This window comes from Sturnira hondurensis, unplaced genomic scaffold, assembly GCF_014824575.4.
Source record: "Sturnira hondurensis isolate 20B ecotype Veracruz unplaced genomic scaffold, ASM1482457v3 Scaffold0017436, whole genome shotgun sequence".
NCBI classification, from domain to species: domain Eukaryota; kingdom Metazoa; phylum Chordata; class Mammalia; order Chiroptera; family Phyllostomidae; genus Sturnira; species Sturnira hondurensis.
The window spans coordinates 16145758-16163908 of NW_028090067.1; the positions used below are offsets into that span (position 1 = coordinate 16145758).

Genomic DNA, 18151 nt, shown 5'->3' on the forward strand with positions numbered 1-18151 from the left:
AGGTGTTAATCCGAACCGGACGACTTATCCCACTTCACAGAGCCAGAAACTGAATCCCCAAGAGGCCCAAAGAAGGAAAGAGCCAGCCAGCACGGTCCCAGGCCCACTGGACTCTGTTAATTGTTACAGAAAGGAAACTGAGGCTCAGGGAAACGGGGACAGCAACTGGCTCCCTCCCTACCGCCGACTAGCGACAGCGCTCGTCTTCCCCGACTCTCGCGGCAGAATTAAGGGAAACCCTCCACCCCATCCCGGGCCCGGGGAGCCCCTCCATCGCCACCCGCTCCATTCTCAAACACTCGGAAAGGACTGCCACAATTCGAGGCCATGCTCAGCACCGCTAAGGGTTCGGCTAATCCTGACCCCCGCGGCGTGGACACCCGCTGGCGTGAAAACGGAAACGCGTCTCTGCTCCGGCCTCTGAGCCTCCATCCGGGAAGCCAGACGAGCAGGGGTGAAGAAGGAACCGCTGTGGCGCCGGGGAGGGGCCTTTGCGCATACAGCGGTGAGCAGAGCCGAACAGAATCGAACAAAGCCGAGCTTGGCCGAGCAGAGCCCAGGGTTGCCGAGAGCTGCCGAGGCTAGCCGAACAGAGATGAGCCCCTTGAGCCTGACCGAGCATTGTCGAGTCTGACCGAATAGAGCCGAGTCCGCCCGAATGGAGCAGCGGTGTGATGGAGGCCCCTGGCGCCCCCTGCGGGACACAGAGCACAGGGTCCTGCAACAGTCCTGTGAGATGGGGCTCTGGAGCCCGTTTTATGGATAAGGAAACTGAGGCTCCAAGAGGTTCTCAGGCTAACTTAAAGACACTCAGATCTAAGAAGTGGTGACGCTGGGGCTGGAACGCAGTTCTGTGGCCGAGAGCTCACTTGCCACCATAATGTCTATTGCGTTCTCTTTGGTCTTGTCATTGCAGCCGTTTGATTATGGCCCGAGAGGAGAGATCCGCCCTGCAAAAATAGCAGACTGAGCCCCCTCTTCTCACAGATGGAGAAATCAAACAGCCTCCGGGCTTGTTGACCCAGTGCGACAGGGCCAGCAGTCCCCGTGTGCAAATATTGACCTATTTCCTGGTCATTAAAGCAGAGAGCAGGACAGAGTGGCCATGTCCTGCAGGTCCCCTGTCCCCACCTTTATCAGGGTGGCCATGGAGGACATCTGCTTCTGGCTCTTACAGGCTGCATCCCCAAATGCCTGAGCCAGGACCTGAGGTGTCTGGGACCCTGGAAAATACCAGGTGTGGCCTGGGAACTTTTTTGACCCTGCGAAAAAGTGAGGGCTGGTCTTGTCCTCCACACTCACACTTGAGCGTGAGTGTGTGCCTGTTGTACACCCCTGTGTGTCCAGCAAGCCCCCCACAAGGCTGTGGGGCTTGCTGGACAATGGCTGGGCCTGCAGAGGGCAACTGAGGTGCCCTGGGGCCTGGGCTGCCCCTCATGCCTGCTTGTTAGGTCCTGATGAGGGCACTGTCCGCCACTGCCCAGGGGCCACCGAGGAGTTGGCACTAGTGGTCTCAGAGCTCTCTCCACCCCCAGCAGCGCTCCTGGCACCCCAGCTATGCTCCTGGTACCCCAGCTATGCTCCTGGCACCCCAGCCCTCATTTCTGCAGTTTTAAAAAACTACAGACATGGGATGGGGGCTAGGAAAGCCGGGTTCTTGCCCCTGTCTCTGGTGCTGCGGCCCTGGGCAAGTCACATGACCTACGCAGGCCTCACCGTCTTCAGCTGTGAAATGGACCGCAGCTGTTCTCAGCACCTCCGACGGACGTCTCCCACGCCTCCTTCCCTGAGCACAAACTCCCTCTTTATACTCAGCTGAACTATAACCCCTCCTGAGGAGACGCCCACCCCCACCCACGGCCGGGTTCGTACTTCTGCTCAAATCACTTCTCAGGTTTACTTAACATGTGGCTCCTGAGATACACCAGGCACTGGTCTAAGCTATTTATAAATATGAACTCATTTAAACCTCCTAACAATAGAGACAGCTGCTCTTACCCTCATCTCAGGGAAGAGAAAACTGAGGCACAGAAAGCTTAATGAGCTGGCCGAAGGTCAAACAGGTAGTGAATGGATGGGCTGGGATTCAAACCCAGGCAATTCCAGACTGGAGGTGGGGGAGGTGGTGCTTGAGAACTGCCTTCTTCTTTCTCATCTTGGCTCCTGAAAGACTGGCCTTGTACTTCCCTGCTTTTAGCTGGTTGCTCTTGTCAGCTGCCCAATAAACACTTGCTGAAGGAAAGAATGAACCAGTTAGTCCATGGGTCCTCCAGAGTCAGGAGTGGGCAGGGGGCACTGCCTCTGTTCTGCAGGTGGGGCATTGTATTCGTTAGCAAGGCTACTGCAACAAAGCATCACCAAATAAATGGCGCCAGCAACATGAATTTATTTTCTCTCAGCTCTGGAGGCTGGAAGTCCAGGACCAAGGTGGCAGGCAGGGTTGCCTCCTTCTGAGAGCGGCTCCAGGCCCCTCTCCCAGCTCCTGGTGATTTGCAGGCACCCTTTGGTGTTCCTCGGCTTGCAGAAGCATCGCTCCAGCACTCTCCCTGTGCACAGGCCTGTGTCCACCTCTTTCTTAAGAACACTGGTCCCGTTAGATTGGGGCAGTATGACCCCGTCCTAACTACTTACATCTGCACCCTTGTGATTCTAGCCTCCTTTGGAGTTTATTTCCAAATAAGGTCACATCCCAGGTACTGGAGATAAGGGCTTCAACGTATGAATGGGGGGGGGGGGTCGGGCACAATTCAACCTACCACAGGAATTAGCCTTCTAGGAGGTCCTGTCTGACACTGTCTCTGTCCCTGAATTGGGCCTCACCTCTGCCTCCCATTCACTGCAGGCCTGCAGCCTCCGGGCCTTAGCGCAGGCGGGTCTCTCCACCTGGCACACTCACTTGCAGCCCTCTGCTCCTGGTGCGGCCCCGCCGCTGACCCTCCCCACAGTTCTGCTCCCCCAGAACAAGCTTCACCCGGACAGTGATAGAGACATTTACTTGCACGGCTGCCTGTGAGTGCCAAGAGTAGAAGAATCGAATCTGTTTCCTTCCACTGCACCCCCAGCCCAGTGCCAGGAAATCTTTGCAAACTTAATGAAACACGCCCAGAGAGGTTACCTGAATGGCCTAGAGCCACACAGGAACTTCATGGCAGAGTGGGCCTAGGGCCCAGCCCTCCTGACTTTGGGTCCCGTGACTTTTAGGGGATGCAGTGCCCTCACAGCATCCCAGTGAACTCCCCAGGGCCTGCCAGTGATAGGGGAGCACGCTGAGACCTTGGCAGAACCACAGCCCTGCACAACTCCAGGGAGAGCCCTTCACAGTACAGTCTGTGGTTCTCACACTTTTAGAGTATTTTCTTCTGTGTCCGTGGAGCCCAGGCTGTCCCCGTCCCACTCCCAGCTTCGCTCCTCTCCTGCTCATGCTGATGCATGAAGTCTGGCCCAGAACCTGGTGGCCTGGGTTGTTGCCTGGCAACCACCTCTGAGAGACAAGTGCAAGGGGAGGTCTTGGGTCTGAGCTTGTGGGATATCTGGAGAAGAGGACTCAGTGGGAGGCTCATCACCACCCCTTCCTGCACACTCAGCCTCACAGCCTGGAGCCGCCCCTCACCCTACAGTCCCTGCGGTTCCCCTAACCACAGATTCCAGCCCCAAACCTCCATACAAGTTCCCTTTGTCCCCCTGCTCCTCCCCACTTCCTGTTTATTCAGGGTCACCACCTTTTACAAATCGGAAGAAAGCTGGAGTCACACTGGGAAAATCGCCCCCTGGAGTTGTGAAATGGAATTCTCCTCATTCATTCCTTTAGACCAAACGCTCACATGAAGGGCCCAGTGCTGCCAGGCCCTGGAAACACAGATGCATCAGGAACAGTCCCTGCCTGGAGGGGCAAGGCTAGCGGGACCCCCCACACACACACACACACGCATGCATGCACATAAGCATGCACAGACAGCAACACACGGTGTGGTGGGGAAGCTGGGGGGCTATGGGGTCCAGTAGCAGGAGGGGGGACCCTGGCCTGGGCACCACTCCCACCGAGTGCTCGCCCCCATGGATACAGCTGAGGTGCTCTGAGCACCTACTGTGCACCTGAACTGTGCTTACACCCCCCACCCCCACCCCAGCCTGCTATTGCCACAGCCTGATTGCCCCCCTTGGCTGCTGCAGTCTGTCCTCCACCCAACTCCTACCCCAATGGTCAGGCCAGACTCTTCATCAGAGTTATTCCTTCTCTCTGGCTGGAAGGATGGTCACATCACCCACACCTGGCCAATCATGGCACTCTATCACCGTGTCTTTGGTTATTATCCCAAGGGGCCACCGTGTGACCTACGTGGAACCAATCCGCTTCCTTCCGTGCGATTTGAGATTTGGACTCAGGAAGAGAGTGTATCTGGGGCTTTTGCACCGAGATCTGTAAGAGTGCTGGCTGAGGAGTGTCGGGGCATCTTCCATGTTCCTTGGAACAGCGGGACTCTGGGAGGCCTGGGCGCGAGGCAGAGCTGAGAGATGGGCACAGGGAGCACCCTGGGGGAGATGGACGCACACCCGCGCACACCCACGCACACCCATCTAGACACACAGCGCCTGGCAGAGAATCGGCCCAGGCCATGGCTACTGTCACGTGACACCGTCTTTATTGACAAGAGATAGGAGCAGAAGCAGCAAAGGATTTCCCCAAGGGGTCTCCCAGCCACCCTTGCAGAACAGGCTCCCCCGGCCCTGGAATCAAGAAGGCAGGGCTGGCCAGGAAATGCCGGAATGCCAGGTCCCTCTCCCCTTGCCCCCCCCAATCCTCTAAGGGGGCCACACACTCCCCTAAGTCCTGCCTCCATGATCCTTGGCCTCTGACCCCTAAATCCACCTTTGTCTTGTCCTCTCCCCCAAGGGCCAGATACAGAGAGATTGTAGGATGGAGGAGAAGGGGGTGGCAGGGGCAGGCCACCTCTACTTTATAATCTGGCACGCCCCACCCCCACCCATTACAGTGTGCGTGGCAGTTTACCCGGCATGACCCATTTTCCTCCCCAAACCCCAGGAGTCAGGCGAGCTGGGACAACCGCACCTATTTTATGATGGGGAAACTGAGCCCCAGAGAGGTTGCTGCCCGCCGGGCTCTGGAGCTGAGTTGAAGACGTGGGCCTCCCACGCTGAGGCCTGTGTGCTTTCCCCGAGGGCCCCCCACCCTCTGCAGAGTGGAGACTTAGCCAGAGGTCCCACCGTCCCTGGCACCAGGCTCACTGTGGCTGTCGGGGGTCATCTCTCAGAGGGTGTCCTGGCCACCCAGGCCCAGCCTTGGACCCTGGCCTCTCTCTGTGCTCCCACTCTTTGTCTTGTCCCCCCGGGGCCTTTCCAATCTGCAGCCCCGGGGATGTGCAGGGTGAGAGGCCCGCTCCCCACCTGCCAGGCCTTGTTTCTCAGTGCGGCCATCAGGGCCCAGCCCTTCTTATCAGCCCTGATAGGGCCTGGAGGCGGCTGGCCCTGCACCTTCCAGACCATTTGCTTTTCCACCCGATGGCATCGTTTCCTTGAGGTTGGTCCAGTCAGGCAGCCCGATTTCATGGATGCCGCAACTGAGTTCATTCTACAGGCGCCAAGGACAGCTCCAAGGTCATGGAACAGATCTATCCTCCAGTCTCCCCCTCGTGATGCTCATCCTCCCTCCTCTTCCTCCCCCTTCCTCTTCTTCCTCCTCCTCTCAGCACTGTTTAGATCAGGGGTGTCCAACCTTTTGGCATCCCTGGGCCACTATGGAAGAAGGAGAGTTGTCTTGGGCCACACATTAAATACGTTGCAACCTGTAAGCACAACAAAATCTCATAATGTTTTAAGCACATTTACGATCTTGTGTTGGGCCGCATTCACTGCCATCCTGGCCACCGAGAGGGGAGGAACAGGCATAGCTTCTCCTACGGGGAGGTTCCAGGAGCTCAGAGACCCAGAGACCCCTAGATACAGAACGCACAGCGAGCTGCTTTGGGGATTGGTGGGCTGCCCTCAATGGGGCTGAGCTAGGCTTTGGGTGGCCCAAGCATGTGCATTTTGGGATCCCTCTTTAGGAAAAGCAATACAAAATTTGCAAATACAAAACTAGACACAGGGTCTCCGATGGGCCAAAGCAGTAAGGGACCCGGCAGCTGGACGTAATGAGCTCCTCGGAAAACCCCCCTCTTCTCCTCGTGTCCAAGAGCACAGGAGTCGTGGCCTGACCACCTGGGCCAAGAGAGCCTGGAGGCTATCGGGTTGCTCAGCAGGTGAGGCCTGCCGCCCAGAGAGAAGAAGAGATGGCTGGAGGCCTTGCAGCGAGTGAATAGGGAAGGACTGGTCGCATACCCCTCCCCTCTGTGGGGTACGGGGCCCTTCTACTCCAGGCCCTGGTCCAGCTCCCTGTGCACCTGGGCCCCTCTTCTATGAACCTGAGGGCCAAGATTCAAGCCAATTGGCCAGGATGCTCTGTCTCTGAAGGGGACAGCCGGGCCCCACTCAGGAGGGTGAGCCCAGCGGTGATGTCCCTCCAGTCTCCTCATCCGATTACTCCCACCCCTGAGTCACAGCAGAGAGCGTGAGGCCCAGACAGCGAGTCTCTGCAGCAGCGGGATCTGAACGTCCCAAGGGGGACCCTGGCACCTTGAGTGCCACGCCCTAGGCACACCCACAGCCCCTGTTCTCGGGCCCAGGGGACCCCCCCACAGGCCCCTACACACAGCTGACGCGCAGTGCGCCCGGCTTCTCCCCAGCTGAGGGCTCTTGGGGCAGGAACTGCCGTTCCCTGCCAGCAACGTGGCCGGGCAGCAGCTCCTGCCCGCTGGTGCCCGGCTGTGCGATCTGACTCACCCGGTCCTTCGTCTCCTTCTCTCCCCCGGGTTTCCCTGTCCGCTTCAACCCAACCTCCTCCCCACCCTCCTCCCCATCCTCTTCCTCCTCGTCCTCCTCCTCCTCTGTCTTCTCTGGGGGCCCGGCAGGGGGCTCCTGGCTCCGCACACGGCGGGAAGGGCGGAGCAGGACCCGGCGGAAGCCCTGCTTGAAGCGGTAGGAGAGGAAGCCGTAGAGGACGGGGTTGGCGCAGCTGTTGGCGTAGGGCAGCGCCACCACCAGAAAGTAGAGGCCGAAGAAGGCGGGCTCCTCGGGCAGCGGGCACACCACGTTGACGATGTTGAGCACGTAGAAGGGCATCCAGCAGAGGACGAAGAGCACCACCACGGCCACCACCATGCGCGTCACCCTGCGCTCGGAGCGCCGCCTCCGCTGGCATGAGGGCGCCCACACCCGCCGTCCGGCCGAGCGCATCTTGACCACTATGAGCAGGTAGCAGAGGCAGATGACCAGAAGTGGCCCGAAGAAACCCAGCGCAGCCGTGTAGATGATGAAGCCAGCCCGCCAGGCTGCCGCCGGCTCAGGCCACTGCATGTGGCAGGTGCTCATGCCCTGGGGCACCCCGGAGAAGACCACCACGGGAAGCACCACCACAGCTGAGGCCACCCAGACTGCGGCGCTGACCATGCGGGCCACCGGCGCTGTGCGCCAGCGTGCAGAGCGGGTGGGGTGCACCACCGCCAGGTAGCGGTCCACGCTCATGACCGTGAGGCAGAAGATGCTGGTGAACTGGTTGATGCCGTCCAGGGCCATGACCAGGCGGCACATGAGGGAGCCGAAGGGCCAGTAGGACAGGGCATTCTGGGCAGCCAGGAAGGGCAGCCCCAGCATGAACAGCTCATCGGCCAGCGCCAGGTTGAGGATGTAGACGTTGGTGACAGACGCGCTGGCCGTGTGCCGCAGGACCACGTAGATCACCAGCGAGTTGCCCAGCAGGCCCACCACACACACCACCAGGTAGACCAGCGGGATCAGGACCCCACGGACAGCCAGCCCAGCCGCACTCGGGGCCACAGACACATTTCCCAGGGTGGCATCCAGCAGCCAGGCTGAGGAGGTGTTCCCAGGTTCCGAGGTCGTGGGCACCGAGGGAGGGTAGCCAGGGGCGTCCATGCCTGAGTGGAGGGCAGTCCACAGTCAGCTATTGGCCTGGAGGAGGGAGGACACAGCCAGGTCAGGGCCAAGATGGTTTTCTCTCGGCCGCTGCCCTGTGTCACTCTGAACTTGTGCGTGTCCAGAGTTTCATCTGTACCTGCTCATTCACTGCACGAGGCAGCAAGGCATCCCCACCACTCTGATGAGGAAACTGAGTCTCAGAGAGGTAAACTGACCACCCTGCACCACCACGGCTCAGGGATGCGGGCGTGCCTGGCTCCAAAGGGCAGGGACCAGCACTGACCTGTGCCCCGCCATGTCCCCTCGCCTGTGCACAGGGTGAGTGCCACACAAATATTCGCTAAAGGCATCAATGGGTCATTCAATTGGCCGATGACAACACCAGCGCTTTTCAAATAGCTCAGGTGTCAGTGCATTTTACATAGCAACCCAATGGAGTCATATCGCTTCATAAAACAACGTGTGCCCTTTGTACGTACGATGGTCCCAGCCAGCAGAGCCCCAAATGGATCACCCACTGCTGTCGACTGAACGGGTCCCTCACCAAATTCGTATGTCAGAAACCTAACCCCCGGTGGGACGGCATTAGGAGGGGGGACCTATGGCAGGTGATTGGGTCGCAAGGGTGGAGCCCTCATTGATGGGGTTAGGGCCCTTGGAAAGGACTCCAGAGAGTCCTTTGTACCTTCTGCCATGTGAGGTACACAGCAGAAAGATGACCGTCTGTGATGCATGAAGCAGGCCCTCCAGCAGGCCAGCACCTTGATCTTGGACTTCCAGCCTGTAGAGCTGTGAGAAATAAATGTCTGTTATGTATACGTCACCCAGTCAATGGTAATCTATTACAGGGGCCTGAACGAATTAAGACACCGCCAACAGGTCTCAGTCCTCATGTCTGAAAACACTGCTGCCTATCATAGGGTCCTTAAACTTGAACTTGGGTCTCTAGACAAACTTCAGAGCATTCACAAACCCCCTGAACTCTGAAAGCTCAGAGCTTTCATCAGATTAAGAACCATGGGCTCGGGGGGTATCCCCTCCACAGGGAATTAGAGCCCTGGAGGACCCCTTCTGTCTGGCCCATACCACTTTGCCTCTGCAAGACCCTGCCCCAGATGACTGGCTGTGAACCTGGGGCATGGGGGGTGGGGCTCCTTCTCCCCGGAGAGGGAGATGTGGTAGAGAGATTCACAACCTGCTGGAAGTAGGCACAAGAATAGCCACCTCCTCCAGCCCTAGCAGGCCTGGCTTCCCTGAGAGGAGGACATGCAGAGGAGGCTCGGAGGTCAGCAAGAGTGTGCCCCTCGCACAGTGGGGGCCAGCATTCCCACTGGCCTTGTTGGCACCTTCCTTATCACACCTCCCTCCCATGCAGATGAGGAGCTGGGACTCCTGATGGCTCCCCCTACCCAAACTAAACTCTGCCCAAGGGTAGAGACGCTCTTACTCAGCTTTGGACCTTCCCCTGTCTCCCAACGGTCCCTGTCTCACAAGCAAAAGCTCTGCATCGATGCTTGAGGCAGCATGCAAATGAATGAGAGGAACCAGAGCGGGCGCATCTTAATGCAAAGGGGGGGGGGGGTGAACTGCTGATGGTGGGAATTCAGGCCCCGCTGGGAAAGGCCCCTGCTGGTCCCTCAGCGGGACTTCCTGGCTCTCAGGAGGTCCAGTTAGGGGCCAGGGCTGAAAACTGGACCCTCCCCTGAGCCTGGATCTTTCCACTTCTTCCTAATGATCCCTCCCCAGCATTTAGTATCTTCCTGCCAGCCCAGAACTGGGCCTGAAATGTTACCAGTTTGAACCTGGGGTCCACCTTCCCCTATCAGATGCAAAGTTCCTGGAAAAGGGAGGTGCTGAAATTCGAGCAAACACACGTGGGTGGGTGAGCGCGCCTGTGTGCCCTGCAGGGTGACCTGGGGCTCCCAAGGGTCACCAGGCACAGAACCCCTTGGGTGTGGCTCCTCCTGATGAGACCCTAGGCTGCCTGCACTCAGAGCACCCCTCCCTGCTCCTCCAAGCCCAGGGAGAGACCCCCAGCCTGTTCCCAAGACACTCATCACCCCGGCTCTCCTCAGCCCCCCTGAGCCTGGCACGGACGGCGTCAGTAAGGGAGGGGCTCTCTGGACAGTGGGCTCATGGAGTCCTAACAGTGTTGTCAGCTCCTGATCATGGAGACCCATCGCCAGGTTCTAGGCTAAGCTGGTGACATGTTGCATCCTATGGGTCTTATGAGGAAGGCGGTAGTGTCTGTCATTGCCAACATACGGACAGGGAACAGGAGAACAGTGAGTCCACACTCTCTGGTCACGTAGCTGTGAAGGACCAGAGCTGGGAGGACCCTTAAGACCACCCACCACCCACCTCTACTTCCCAGGCTGGCAGACTGAGCCCAGGCCTGCAGAAGGCACTTGCCTGGCATCACGGCTGGTCAGGGCACCCAGCTGGCATCCGGCTCCCCCACTGGCCATTCAGAGCTCCCGCTGCTCCTCAGGACCTTGAACAAGATCACAGACCCAACCCCCTAGACTGACTCTCAGAGGCCTAGAAATAGAGTTTTCGTTTCTTCAAACTTAGTTGTAGAGTCTAGGACTTTTTGACTGTGTGTCCTTGAATCAGAAAAGGTTAGAGTTCCAGGATACCGGCATTAGCCCTTCAGAGACTTGGAATTGTGGGATCTGGGACCTTAGAGCTCTGGCTTCCTCGGCCGGGGGCCCCGCATCTCCCGCTCACCCACCTGCCTCCCCATGCCCCCAGCTTCTTCAGAGCATCGCCTCCGGGTGGCCAACCCAGCTCAGCGTGGAGGCAGGAGGGGAGCGCTGGGCTCCCCAGAGAGAACCAGCTGGGCAGACCTGATTGCCAGGCTGCAGGGACAGATGTCCCCAGGGAAGCCTGGGGGCAAGCTCCGGGGACAGCCTCCCTGCCGGGTGCACATGATCACACACATGTGCACCCGTGCACATTGGCACAGGCACTAACACACACACAGTCCTGGTGGGAAGAGGGGGGACCCACCAGGCCCTGCATTTGTACCAGGAATGAATGAGCTTTCTTAGAGCCCCTGCCCCCTCAGAAGATGCCCTGCCTCCAGCCTTATCTGGGCCCATCTCCCCTGACCGAGGTCAACGGGACAGGCTGCCAAAAGCCAGGCAGAAACCACTCTCGGGGGCAGCGGCCGCCAAACCTGCAGTTTAGGTGCTGCCTTTTATTTTGGGAGCAGGGATTCTGTGCGTGATCTAGTTCATCCTGGGGGAGGAGGGACTCTTTCTCCCTGTCTGGTTTATCTTTGGCACAGCGCGCCTGGAAGCTGGGGGTGGCCTCCTTAGAGGATGGAAGCCCAGAGTGGGTGAATGGCTGCGCTGAGCCCCACAGCAATTCAGAACAGCACTTTCCGGGCTACCAGGCACCCCAGCGGTTCCGCGTGTGGTGTGTTCCCCACCCCCTGCCCCTCCGAGTGCGGGCCTTCAGGCTCAGGGGCCCTGAGCGTGTGTTGCCTTAGCCTCGGCCGCTAGCGCAGCGCCCAGAGTGTCAGGGAAATGTGAATAGACCAAGACGTTCAGTGAGTAGAGCTCCCTGTGAGGCAGGGCAGTGCTCCTGGGCAGAGGCCTCCACCTCACATTGTGAAATCCTCGAAGAGCCCACGAGGGAGGGATTTTAGAGAGGAGGAAGTTGGGGCTCAGAGAGGTTCAGTAGGTTGCACAAGGTCACTCAGCTGGTGAGCCAGAGGTCAGAATTCAAACCCAGTTCGCTCTACTCTGAAACCACCAGCAGCACCCCATCCTGCTGGCTTCCCTGAAGGCCTCAGGCTTGAAGGAGCCAGGCAGGGATGGGACAGCCGTGGACAGTGCAGGCTGACGTCCCCTGGCGGGCTGCACTCTGCTTGCCCTCTGTTGGCCCGAGCCTTCCCCCAGGAGGCCCCACATTGTGTTGGTCACTGCCTACCGAATTATTCCCACCCTAGGCCTGGGACCTGACCCCCAGGAACACACCCACAAACCCAGGATGGGGCTTGGCTCTGCCACAGAGCAATGAGGCCAAACTGCAGTGTGACCTTGGGCAAGTCACTGCCTTTCCGGGACTTCAGTTTCCTCCAGTTAAAACAAAGACGAGCGTACCCACCTCGCAGGGTTGCAGTGGAGGTTCCCTGGGAGCACGCTGAGCACAGTGCCCAGCGCGGACAGGGACTCAGGGAAGCCGGCTTGGGAGCTGGGGAGGCCGAGCAGCACGGTGCATCTGGCTTCTTCCAGCTCTGACACTGTGCTGTGCTGTGATTCCAAGATTCTAGAATCGTGGTACGAAATGCCAGCATTAATGTCCCCCCACCCCCACAGCCCCCCAAGAGGTCAAGGAAAGCCTCCTTCCTTTCTGGGCCTTCCTCCCCTCTCCTAGCCACCAGCCCCAATCTACCAAATTCATCCTGGGCGGGGGTGGAGGGGTTCCAGGATCCCACCCTCTGGGACCCCACCCAGTCCCAGCCTCCTTACCTGCCCGTGGGGTGAGGGATCCCCTCTTTGCTGGCAAGCTGGTAGTCATTCTGCTGCCCCTCTCCCTGCACCGTGCCCGGCTGCCCCCCGAGCACCCCTTAGCTGGGGGCTGCACACGGTGCCCACTTGTGGACCACTTGTGGCCCGGGCCCCTTCCTAGGCCCTCGGTGGCCGCGTCTGCCCACCAAGCCTCTTCCATCTGGTCCCCAGCCCTGACTTCCCACTGGTGCCTGGTGCGTCACCCCTCATCTCCAGGACACATCCTGGAGGGTCGGGACACGTGGGGGTCTGCAAGCAGGAGCCTGCAGTGGGGATGGAGGGGGAAGCCTCCCAAGGAAAGACGAGAAACAGGGAGCAGGAGACTGTCGGAGCCAATAGAGAGCGAGGGAAAAGGGAGGTCGGTCGGAGGTGGAGGGAGAGAGAGAGAGAGAGGACAGTGAGTGGGTGGAAAGCCAGAGTGAGGGGGAGTGATGAGAAATGCGTGACAGGCAGAAGAAAAGGAGGAGGAAAGAGAGCAAGAGAAGGGACGAGAGGAAGAGATGTGGAGAGAGAGCAGGGATAGAGACGGAGGAAGGAGGGGGTGGCAGAGCGAGTGACAGAGAAGGATTGTGCCACAGATGGTGGCATGGTGAGCCAGGGAAGGAGGGAGCAGGAGTGAGGGTGTGGGAGGGGCTGGGGGAGGGGCCCAGGGGCCACCGAGCAGGTGCCGGTGAGGGAGAAGGGACCGGCCTGCTTAGGGGAGGAGGCTGGTGGTGGGGGAGAGGCCCCGTTACCAGGGAGATTTCAGCCACCCACGCTGGCCTTGGCTCCCATAGGGGGCTGGAGAGAAGAGAGAGGTGCTCAGGGAAGCCGGAGGCTGAGAGCCAGAGACCAGACGACCCCCACCCCCAGCCACCATGGCCCATGTCTGCTAGGGTGACAGCTGGGTCCTGAGGCCAGGTGGGTGTGGGGTTGGCCAGTGCCACCAGGAGCATGGGGTGAGCACTGGAATGAGAGTCCAAGTTCCCATTCGCCAGCTATGGGCCAGACACCAGCCACAGAGAAAGGCCAGGTGGGGGCGTTAGTCCCGAGACTGGCTGAGTCTAGAGAGCCCTGGGCGGGGTGAGGTGTGGAAGGACAGGGAAAAGAATAAATACTGCAGTCTCGGGGGGCAGGGGCCAAGAAAGTTGACAAAATTCCCAAACATAATAGCAATAATTGAAGGCAATGTCTGTAATACAGTTCTACTGCTGAGAAGAGTAGAATTCTTTTGGGGGGAATAATATTTGGATTAATTGCAATTCAAAGTTGGTGTTTCCCATCATCCATACAGTTGCGAGTGGCCGTCTGTGAAATCCGTCCTTAGTGGCAGGCTGCAGGCCAGCAGGTGGTGGGCAGGTTTGGTCCCTGGGTCCGAGGGGCCCGGCCTGGCTGCCCCCGACCCCGCGCCCCAGCTTGCGCTGACTGGCCGTGTGACCACCAGCCAGTCCTCGTCTCCCTAGGCCTCGGTTTCCTCATCGGAGTTACAGGGAGGTTAGGCTACGTCCGTCCTCAGATCCTCTTTCCGCGTGAGCAGTACCAACTCCTAAAGGTCACTGAGTGATGATGGCTATTTTTATCAACAGCAGGATGCTTCTCGCCCATTATCTTGCTTCACACCTCCACACCCACTCTGGTGAGCAGCGTCAGTGTGTCCGGTTTGCAGATGAGGAAGCCGGGGCTTAGAGAGGGGACACAGTCCACTCAGATCACACAGAGAAGCTCCACAGCCTCGTGCCAAAGGTGCGCTCTCACACACCTTGCTGCAGAGCAGCCCCACCCCTTCCCAGGAGGGCAAGGGAGTACCAGTCAGGAGAAGGGCAGGAAGAAAGAAATGAGTCTTTGTTGAACACCTACTATGTGCCAAGCCCCATTCCTCAGGACCAGTGCACAACCTACTTGGTCATAGGGCTGGTGTATTGTAGGCCCTCAGAGAGCCAGGAATCTGGTTCTCCCAGAGATGCCATCCTGGCTGCTGCAGCACACAGTAGGACCAGGCACGTCCTGGCTTGTGCCTGGAACACCCCGCCTCTTGGTGCTGTCCTTCCACTCACTGTGGGCCCTGCGTGAGGCCCTTCCTCCAGGCCTCACTCTCCTGTCTGGCCAAGTTGGTGAGGAGTAGGTGGGCTCTGAGGCAGTCCTGGGAGTGACGGAGGGGTGTGTGGCACTGGCTTTCCTCCCCACCAGGGCCTCCCGTGGCTTCTCATCACCCACCAGGCTTTACACTCCCCCTGCAGTTACACCTGCTCCCTCTCCCCCCCCCCCCACAGCCTGTCTCCTCTGCTAATTCCCCCGCCCACCCGGTGCTCCAGCCGCACCCAGCCTCATCCATTCACTACGAAGTCAGTCGGTCTTGCATTCACTCATTAGGCAGGTGAACCCAGGAGGCCTCTCTGATAGGGGCAGCGACTGAGTGGATGTCTGGGGAAGAGCCCCAGGCAGAGGGAAGGGCAGGGTCTCAGAGCTGAGGTGGGGACAAGCGTGTGTGTTTGAGGGAATGGGGGTGACACTGGAGTGTCTGGAAGAGAAGGAGGTGTGGTGGTGCAGCTGGGGTGGGGGGGTCCCTATGCCAGATTCCCCTTCTCAGCCTGGCTGGGGTGGGGGCTTCTCAGGTGCGAGCAGGGGTGTTGGGAGCCTGATTTCTGTTTTCCAAATGCTCACGGGTCAGAACCGGTGTTGGTTCTCCTCTGGGCCTTTGCACAGGCTGTGCCCACCCCCACCCCAACCCAGGACACACTCTCCCACCACCTCCGGATGTGAGATGAACTGAGTCCTCCTTCAGGGGTCCTGCCTGCGGTTGGCTGGGCCCTGCTCCTGGACTTCTCGGAACCCCCTGCCTCCTCCACGAGACCTCTAATCCGAGCTCACCAAGACTCAGCTCGAGGGGCTGTGGGCTCCGGGAGGGAGACTGTGTGGGTCCTCACTGTGTCCCCGGGCCTGGCATAGTCCTGGTACAGTAGGCGTTTGCTGTGTGTTTAATAAGGAAAAGAGGATAGATAGGTAGCTGGTTAGTGGGCAAGGGAGAGGAGGGAGGCTATGCTGAGCATCTGCTGGGTGGCAGGGAGCGGCAGCCTGCAAAGGTGGGGAGGGGTCCTGAGCACCAGGCTGGGGACAGGTGTGGCCTGAGTCTAACACCAACTCCCACCCAGGGGCCTCCCCGAGCAGAAATGCCCCTGGTCAGGCCTCCTCTGGGACTGGTGGGGCAGAAGGCAGAAGTGCAACTCAGTACCTGTGAGCTTTGGGGGGCAGGGGCGGCTGGGTGTCTGGGAGCCATGGGGTGGCCCTGCCCTGCCTGGCATTGCGGTCCTGGAGTGTGAGGCCAGGACCGGTCACCTCGGTGTCTCATGTCTTCCTGGTAACCCAGAGGGGCTGACTGGCCTGTCTTCCCAAGATAGGATGATGCTGTAGAGGTCTCTTCTGTCACACCTTCCTAAAACCAGGCCTTCTCCACCTCAGACTGAAGGGCTCCTTCAAGTCCAACAGATGTGCCTCCACCACCAGACAGGTGGTTTTCCAGCAGCCGGGGCCCAGGCTCCTCTCACCCCTGCGAGCTAGGACAGAACCTGCCCCTCCTCTGTCCCCGCCAACACACTGCCATGGCCTGGGTAAACCCCAGGGCAGTGTGGGGGCCTCAGCTACAGATGCTGAGGCCTGTCCTCTCAAGTAAGACAAGCCGAGCCAAAATGCCTTCCCAGCCAGCCCCTGGGGCTTTGTCACTGGAGTCCCCATCAAGGGTGTCTTCTGGTTCAACAGTCCCCACTGGGTCCTGCCGGGGTTGAATCTCAGCTTCACCATTTATCTACTAGCTGTGTGATCTTGGATATGTGATTTAACTTCTCTGAGCCTCCGTCCCTCATCTTCACAGTCGCTACTGCCTAGAATGCTTTGAGGGTGGGATTAATTCTACAGCTGTTCCCAGGGGCACTGCTCCATGTTTCTTTTATACCCTGAGCCAGCAGGCTTACCAGGGCTCATTCTTTTGTGGGCACAAGTGAATGAGCCCAAGGGCGAAACACTCTCAGGTCTCTCCTGTGATACATATGCTAACAATCCATTGGCCAAACGCAAGTCACGTGGCCAAGGCTCACGTCAGTGGAGAGGGAAACAATGGGCGAGGGACGGGGGTGGTCACCTGCCCGGCATCATCCAATCTACCACAGGCCCGATAATCAGGCTGGGGTCTCGTGGCCTCCTGCTCTGTGGCCGGTAGCCAGAGGCCTTGGGTCTAGAGCTCTCTGGCTGCATTTTCCCTGCTCGGGTTTAGAGAGGAATGGGTGCCAGGCTGGATAGTGTGGAGGCGAAGGCCTGGGGTCTGACTGGTCCTTAAAGGGGTTCCCAAGCAACACCCCGCTCTGCCTTGTTTTCAGCCTCCTGCTTAACCATCTGTGATGTCTGAGCTTCCTGCTCAGGAGCCTCTCAGGGGTTCTGCAGGGCCAGTCGGTCTGCCGCTCGCTCTTCAGGCTCCACCCCCGCCCCTCCCCCTCCTGCCCCACAACGGAACCGCAGGCTGTTAGGTTTGCCTTGCCAGGGCTCTGTTAAATCATTTACCACTTCTCCATCTGCTCTTCTGCTCGGGTGCATGCTTGGGGTCACAGGTGTCTCCTGGTTTCTGTGAAGACGAGAGTTTGAGTTTCTGTTTCATGTTCTCCTTGTCATGGCTGCTTTTCTGCGAGGTTGTGGTGGGGTGGTGGGCAGAAGCCTCCCCCCACCCCCCCACACCCCCCACCCCCACCCCCGGCACCCGCGCCCAGAGCCTCTCCCTTTCTGGTGCGCCCCCATGGTGTGTGGATCAAACCACATGCTGGGTGTTGCTTTACACGCCTGTCTCTCCTATCAGCCCCTGGGGAGCAGAAGGCTGGGTCCCCCGGCCTTCACTTCCAGCTCCAGGCACAGTCAGCACACAGCACGGGGTTGGTGCATGGGAAGTGAACTGAGTTACAGTTCAGATGATACAGATGCCTGCTCATCACTTCACCTTCCTTGAGGCCTTCAGAGGTCTTCTAGAACCATCCTAGACCTTTGTCTCCCTCCTGAGAACCTATCCGGCCCTACTTCTTATATCCCACAAGGCCTGGACGGAGTCAGATGTCCCAAGAGGTGAACATTTTCTTGGATGATGGGAGGGTAAATGATGAAAGACGGAGAAAGCAGGATCAATGTTTCTCAGTCTGTTAAAATCCTGCTTCCAGGTATATCCTCACTTTGGCTCAAATACATTTTTATCTAAACAATTTTTTTTAAAGATTGCAGGGACTTGGGCTCTGAAAAGTCAGTAAAAATTGAAAATGGTTTCAGTAGGCCATTTTATCGCCTCATGATTCTGTGATTGGCTGGGTTCAGCCGGGTGGCTCTTCTGTTCCGCACAGTGTCAGGTGGGGCTGCAGTGGCTGGCCCAGCCCAGATGGCTCATGCCCATGCCTTTGATGGCTGGAAAGCTGGGCTCACTGTGTATCCAGCATCTACCAGGTGCCAGGTCCTAGTTAGGGTCATGGCGACCTATTTTAGTAGAAGGTATATTTCCCTGGGCTCTCTGGAGATTCAGCAGCCCCACAGCCCACTGTGCCGAACTCCTGAGTAAGCCCACCCTTGACCTTCCCTCAAACCCTGTGTTCAGCACACAGCCCCAATCAGTATTTGCTGAATTTTCACATTTTTTAAGG

The 18151-nt window shown here is 58.7% G+C and overlaps 1 protein-coding gene across 3 annotated transcripts; it reads right to left on the reverse strand.

Annotated features, from left to right (window-relative positions):
* Positions 1-6409: 6409 nt before the first annotated feature.
* Positions 6410-17189, reverse strand: SSTR3 (somatostatin receptor 3). 3 transcript variants are annotated; one of them, XM_037068380.1, is made up of 4 exons: positions 17040-17189; positions 15240-15458; positions 12109-12270; positions 6410-8025 (listed from the first exon to the last, which is right to left on the reverse strand). In XM_037068380.1, exon 4 carries the CDS (start codon positions 7987-7989, stop codon positions 6700-6702), a length of 1290 nt encoding a protein of 429 aa, XP_036924275.1. In that variant the 5' UTR covers positions 7990-8025; positions 12109-12270; positions 15240-15458; positions 17040-17189; the 3' UTR covers positions 6410-6699. The 3 variants fall into 3 exon arrangements, with proteins under 3 accessions (XP_036924275.1, XP_036924277.1, XP_036924276.1); XM_037068382.1 differs by lacking the exon at positions 15240-15458; XM_037068381.1 differs by lacking the exons at positions 15240-15458; positions 17040-17189 and adding an exon at positions 12474-14298.
* Positions 17190-18151: the final 962 nt, after the last annotated feature.

Bases quoted from the DNA above. Each gene is read 5' to 3' on its own strand.
- SSTR3 (XM_037068382.1), bottom strand. From the start codon at position 7,989: ATGGACGCCCCTGGCTACCCTCCCTCGGTGCCCACGACCTCGGAACCT.